Genomic DNA, 7,313 nt, shown 5'->3' with positions numbered 1-7,313 from the left:
ATGAGAGCCAAATCAAGATGCATCAGCAAACTATGGGAACTATGATCCTGAGCTCCAGCAACAACGGATACCTGAGAACTTACTCACCTCTAATTGTTCATGACCATCAAGCATAAAAACGTGTCTTAGGTAAAGGGTGAGGTCTTCTGCACATTACATTGCACCTCCATCAAATCTGTCAGATGGAAAAACCATCAATCAAACACAGCATGCTGGTTCTTTGGATAGGAATGCATGACTTATTTCATTGTTCCCTGCAGTTACAGTGTCGTTTAAAAAAAAAGTTATTTATCATTGGTACGAAAATCATTGCAACACTTTTTTTTTTTTTTTACTTTTACTCGTCATCATAATCATCATATGAGGCCATTGTGACTAAGATGATCTGAGCTTTCTGGCATCTTACAATACCCCAGGATAGCTGAAGTGTTTAAATGATGCTCACTTGGTATTAAGGGGTCCAAAGTGTGCCACGAAGATATACCCCACACCAATGCATCACCAGCAGCAGCCTGAACCTTTTATATAAGGCAGGATGGATCCATGCTTTCATGATTGTTATGCCAAATTCTGACCGCACCATGCATACATTGCAGCAGGAATAAGACTCATCAGACCAGGAAACCTTTTTTTAATCTGCTTTTATATTTATTGAGCTCATTTGGTAAAATTACAGCCTCGGTTTCCTGTTCTCAGCTTACAGGAGTGGTCTTCTGCTGCTGTAGCACAGAGAGATGCTCTTCGGCCTTGACTGCCTTGATTGTAACTAGTGGTTACTTAAGTTACTGTTGGCTTTGTTACCCAGAAAACTGTTCCTCATTGGATATTTTCTCCGTTTTCAGACCATTCTCTGTAAACCGCTGATGTGTGGGAAAATCCCAGCAGACCACCAGTTTCTGAAATACTCAGGCCAGACCATCTGGCACTAACAACCATCCCTCAAAGTTACCTAAATCATCTTTTTTGTCATTCTGATTTTCAGAATGTGTTAGCAGACAGCTGAACCACTGTACCTAACAAAGCAGCCGGTGCATATCTAAATCCATTTGTATTTACATGAACATAGTAAATGAACAATGATAAAGACCAGATAAAAAGTATACTGTACTGTACTGAACAAATATACTCAGGATGCCTCTTATGGTCCCCTTTGATCAACAGGATCATCATGTAGCTAATAAAAAAAACACCTTCAACACACAATACTACTCACAGTCTGGAGCTTGGAAATGTATTTATTTATTTGAATTAAAGCTAATTGATCGCTACATACAGTTGTCACTGTTCACTATAGGAATATAATCTGAGTTTAGCTGACTAACTATCAAAAACATGTTGCATGTATCATATTGATGAGATAAATTATAAAAAAAAATACCTAGCTTAACCTATTAGTCTTAATATATAACTATTATAAAGAACATTGTATTTATTAAACAGTGCTACGCTGATAAATTCAACTAATCATCCACAAAACAACAACAATGTTTTGATTGTGCGTGGAAAATTTTATACTAAATTCCTTGGTATTGTAAAACTGAATTTATCCTTCCTCTTAAAACGTTTTGGCACCAAATACCTGAGCAATTACACTTAATTACATGTGTAATTCAGGTGGGAAAGCAAGTTTGACAGCAAAGTCAAAGTGACATTGAAGCAGCACTTAACAGGTACACTACAGGTACTGTAGTTCTCAGTTTTTTCTGCACATGTTGCACCTAATTGTTTCAGATCCTAAAATAAATGTTAATATCAGACAAAGATACCTCGAGTAAATACAAAACACACTTTTTAAATGATGATTTCATTCATTAATGGAAACAGCTTTCCAAACTTACTCTGCCCAGTGTGAAAAAGTATTAACTGGTCAATAGGATTTAAGTCTAGACTTACTTGGCCTTCATTTTATTTTATCTTTTGTTTTGTTTTTTTGAGTCATTCAGAGGTAGACTTGCTCATGTGTTTTGGATCATTGTCGTGCTGCATAAGCCGGGTGTTCTTGAGCTTCATTGCACAAACTGATGGCCGGACATTCTCCTTCAGGATTTTCTGGTAGGGACCTAAAGTGGTCCTCAATCAGCAAAACAGCCCCAGACCATCACACTACCACCACCATGTTTTACTGTTAGTATTATGTTCTTTTTATTAAATGCTATGTTAGTTTTATACAGATGTAACAGGACTCAAAGTTCAGCTTTTGTCTCAGCTTTCCACAGAACATTTTACATAAGTCTCAGGGATCATCAAGATGTTTTTCGGCAAATGTGAGACGACTTATCGTGTTGCTTTCGGCCAGCAGTGGTTTTCTTCTTGGAACTCCAATGAAAGCCATTTTTGCCCAGTCTCAATGCGCTCTTAGAGTAAATTTTGTAGGCCGACTCCTAGGAAGGTTCACCACTGTGTCTATCACCGTGGTTCTTTGGAGTCCAAAGCCTTAGAAATGGCTTGTTTAACCCTTTCCAGACCAATAGATTAAGTGACTCAATGGTTCAATTCTCATATGTATTTGAGTTTCTTTTGATTGTGGGCTGATTGTTTTCAAGATCTTTCACTTTGTGAGGCAGGTTCCATTTAAGTGATTGCTTGACTCAACAGGACCGGCAGTAATCAGGCCTGAGTGCAGCTGCTGAAACTGAACTCTACTTTCCAAAATAAAAATGTGGCTAATCACAGTTAATTCATGATTTAACAATTGGGGCAAAAACACAGGGCTAAGTAGGTTTGCATAGTTTTTTCCCCCTCAATAAATAAAATCATCATTTAAAAACTGCATTTTGCAGTGACTCTGGTTTTCTTTGTCTAATAACACAATTTGTTTGATGGCCTGAAATATCTAAGTGTGACAAATCTGCATTTAAAACAGGAAAGAAAGAAATCAGAAACGGGGCAAATGCTTTTTCAAGGCGCTACACATAGAGTAGATTCTCATGTTAATCTAAAAAACTTTAAAAAGTACCTCATATCATGACATGCCACACCCACCTCCTCATATAACAGGGTGCTGCAGCTGCAGACCAGGACAGCACATCTGCGGCCCTCCCCACAGGCCTAAACTTTTCATCGGGCTGTTTGCTCTCTCTCTCTCTCTCTCTCTCCTTGCTCAGACTCTGACACATGTTAACCCTGCCAAGCTTTATGCAAGGGAGTGTGCTGCTCTGTTTTCCTTTCGGTTTGTTTAAGAGATTAAGCTGGTGAACCCTAACCCAGGGAGTCCCCAGAGTTCATACCAGCAGTAGCAGAATACTCTCCACCCTTTGATGACAATGAAATTTATTTTTCACAATATTCATGTCAATCAACACATGACAGTTTGTGCACCACAGAAACGTAGGGAAACAAACGCCTTTATAAAGGTGGCTTTAAAACTATTCCAAGTATCGCTACCAATTTCAGTGAACGATCTCTATGTAAAGAGTTGGTTATTCCCGTCTCTCGGGTTGTGCCCAGGCTTTATGATGATAGCTTATATTTTGCATGCTGAAATCACAGGAGGGCCTTTGTCTGGACAACATTTACATCTCTTAACACAGCTGGCACGGCCAACCACTGGCACAAAACAAACAAGGAAGCAAGATAGAAAAACAACTCGTAGGTTAAGTTACCACTAAAGAGGTCTTTTAGTGTTAAACATCAAAACAACATGGACCATTTTGGACTTTTTAAAATAAACTGAGGTCGGCTTTAAAGTAAACTTTGAATATAAAGAGGAAAAAATATCTGTTTTGACAGTTTTGGTTACTGAAAATAAATACAGGCCAATTATAGAACAAAAACAAGATAACTGTGAGTAATGCATATTGATACACTCATGTTACTGTTTTTTAATAGTTGTAATGATATTAGTTAAAATATTTGAAACAATGTAATTTAAAGTAGAAATATTTTGTGCAGCAGATTTTTTTTTCTGCCATTTCAGGATAGCTCACCAAATTTAAAATAATATGTATTTGAAAACAAAAATAATAAAATGAAATCAGAATTCACTCCACAAAGTATGGAGACTTTGACAGAGGGGAACAATAGAGCAGTAGAGAAGTTAGGTATGTTAGAGCATGTGATGTTTAAGGGGGCGTGGCCCTTCAGGTTGTCTCTGCAGGTAATACACTCTTCAGGTAAAGCTAAGTGACTCATTCGCACACACACCTCAAGCACAACAATTGGCACTTCAACTCTTCACCTTAAACCGACTACACTTTACGGGAATAAACTGAGTAAAGACCCGCATTTAACGAAAGAGGACTTCACAGAAGAGCCGTTACTTCCACTGCTTTTGAAGAACTGTTGAACTGTTTGGACTCAGGACCCTGAGCATTTACAATCGAATGCAAACTTGGAGCAGGACTGCATATCAGACAGATCTCCTGTTTTGATTTGCACTGTCAGGGTACTGCCTACTAATTTGTTTTCTCTGATAGAGGGAACAACGTCAAAGCTGTGCCACTACTTCTGCCGTGCAGCTTTTCCAGTAAGTAATCTATCTCTTTCTTTTGAACTGTCCATGACAATGCCAGTGGTCAAAGTAGAGAAAGACTCTCCAGCAGATACCACCTTGCTTGCCTCCAATCCTCCACCGCAGACAGAGGAGCAGCCGCGGGGTCGGAGGAGGAAGAGACCTCTCCAGCGCGGGAAACCACCATACAGCTACATTGCCCTCATCTCCATGGCTATTGCCAACTCCCCTGACCGCAAACTAACACTGGGGGGTATCTACAAATTCATCACAGAGCGCTTCCCCTTCTACAGAGACAATTCGAAGAAATGGCAAAACTCCATCCGCCATAATCTGACTCTGAATGATTGTTTTATCAAGATCCCTCGAGAGCCAGGACGACCTGGGAAAGGCAACTACTGGGCACTGGACCCAAACGCTGAGGACATGTTTGAGAGTGGCAGCTTTCTGAGACGCAGGAAGAGGTTTAAGCGCTGCGACCTGAGCACATACACTTCATATGTGCATGAAACACCAGTTTTTTCCCCCGTTCAGATTACCAGACCAGCTGCGTACACCAACTCAGTCTATCCCAACATGACACTCAGTCCCACATATGGACAGCAGCTGCCCGCTGCCTACTATCCCTCTTCGTCGCCTCCGGGGTTTGGGCACAGTCAGACCCGCATGTTCAGCATCAACAACATCATAGGACACCCGACTCCAGCCAGCATGCTGGCAGGTCAAGGACCAGAGGTGATGCAGCAGCAAAGTCGGAGCTTCAGTCCCGAAGGGCTTCCGAATGGATCCAGTCCCTGCAGCTTGGGAGCTCCGGGTTTCCAGAGTCAACCGTGCGGGGGATCTGTGCCACCCCGCTCCTCTACACATCCGGCGTTCACCTACTCTGGACAAAACAGCCATTCGCACCAACATGCACACCAGGGCTCGTACGGACAGGGTCACACCCAGGGCATGGGGTACGCAGCGGGAGGACGGATCCACGCCTCAGCTCACGGCCCTGCAGAAACAGTGGACCATTACGGCAGGGTCTCCCCAGTGCAGCTGGGGTCTTTCTCCCAGTATAACAGCGCTGCAGGTCCTATTGGAAACACTGGGGGATACCTCAGACACCCCACCTACCCGGGGAATATGGACCGTTTTGTTTCTGCTATCTAAGCTACTGAGAATGTAAAGCCCAGCATCTCACTACCTTATTTTTTGTTAGTTTTTTTTTTAAACAGAGACTCGTGACGGCACCAAATGAGCCAGACATTTCTGTGCACAAAATCCAACTGCTTTATCTTAGTTCGTGACGTTTATCAAGGACAAAACTGAGCAGACTGACCTCTCTTAACACCACTGTGATTTTCTGAATAATTGTGGAAACCATTTTCACTGCTGATAATAACTTACTTTAGATATCCATTAAGCTGTTTTGTTTTAATGTCTAGGCCTTTTTAACAGCAAGTATGTGATTGTAACATACATATAATTTTGTGTGCTGTTATTTTTTTTATTTTTTTTTTGTTAAAACTGGAATGTGCAAGTTGAATATTTTACACTTCCGTTGAGTTTAAATGAAATGTTTGTATAAATTATTGTGCTTCGTGGTCATAGGCTTTGCAGCAAAGTGGCTTGTGTGAAAAAAAATATCAGCTTGTATTTTGTTGCCAAGTAAATATGCATTTTTAGTTTACTGTTCTTGGAAATAAACAATGATAAAGCACCTTTGTTCTATAAGAATAAAAGATTTTAAATTTGTGATGAGTGATTGCAGTTGAAGTAGTTGTGAAAGAAGAAATTTACACCATATGAGTTATATTTGTATCAGCTATAAGTGAATTCTAATTTTAAGTCTTATAAAGTAACGAGGGCCAAAAGGTCCAGACAAAATTAAAGCAGGAACACACACACACAAAAATAAGTCCAACCCTCTTTCTTTTGTGCTTTAATGCTTTCTGGGTCAGCTCAGCCGGTTTGAAGTGCCGTCTGGAGCCACACCAGTAACCGTGACCGGTCTCAGCCGCATGTCGAGACACCAGTGCAGCACTTGGCCACATGCAAATCCACTAATCAAGAAAATGAATAGACTTGCCACTCGATGCTTCACGCCTTTGCGTTAAGACCACATAATACCAGAAACCTCTTCCAAACAAAGCCTGCAAATCGGACGAGATGAGACACAAAGAAAACAATTAGAGCTAAGACAATTGATTTTTTTTTTTTTTTTTTAAATAAGAAAACAAAAGGAAACCTTAGGTGATTGATGCAGCTTGCTTTTATCTCCATTTTAAAAAGTTTTCTTTTACCGCTTCATGCTGTGAAAACCCTTGGAATAAATAGATAAGTTTCTTTCATGGCCTTGTAAAAACAACAAAAAAATGGAATACCACTTTATTTCAACTCTGTCGCTTACTTTGTTGCACCTGGGATGATGGCACACACCTCCTTAAAAAGCAGAAGACGTGGCAGTAACGTGGCATTTACACCCACTCGCACTGTAGTTTAATATGAATGAGACATGGGGCTCACTCTTTTTCAACTTTTGATGTTAAGTGAAAAAGCAAGATTCTCTCTTTTAAAACTGCAAATCTTTGTACACCAAAGAACTATCACTAGACCCAAGATGCTATAAAAAAAAAAAATAAATAAAATTTAAAAAAAAAAAGCTTTTGAGTTTAAAGAGTATACATTTGTTGCCGTTACGACTTAACAATTAAAAATACAATAGAGAAGTAAACATTTACATGTTCAGCATGTGTGTTCAGTGTCCATAAAAGATATGGTTAATATCAGCAAAGAAAAATCATTTTTAGTAGCATCTTTTCATGAAATGTAAAAAAATAAAATAAAAATAATAATAATAATAATAATAATAATAATA

General features: G+C 39.7%; 1 protein-coding gene across 1 annotated transcript; it reads left to right on the top strand.

The window, feature by feature from the left end:
* Positions 1 to 4,108: 4,108 nt before the first annotated feature.
* foxe1 (forkhead box E1) lies at positions 4,109 to 6,190 on the top strand. The gene has a single exon (XM_040023970.1). The coding sequence runs from the start codon at positions 4,499 to 4,501 to the stop codon at positions 5,603 to 5,605; it is 1,107 nt and encodes a 368-aa protein (XP_039879904.1). The 5' UTR covers positions 4,109 to 4,498; the 3' UTR covers positions 5,606 to 6,190.
* The last annotated feature ends 1,123 nt before the right edge of the window (positions 6,191 to 7,313 follow it).

This window comes from Simochromis diagramma, unplaced genomic scaffold, assembly GCF_900408965.1.
Source record: "Simochromis diagramma unplaced genomic scaffold, fSimDia1.1 OVJJ01000302.1, whole genome shotgun sequence".
Taxonomy (NCBI): domain Eukaryota; kingdom Metazoa; phylum Chordata; class Actinopteri; order Cichliformes; family Cichlidae; genus Simochromis; species Simochromis diagramma.
This window is presented reverse-complemented; position numbering and strand designations above follow the sequence as displayed.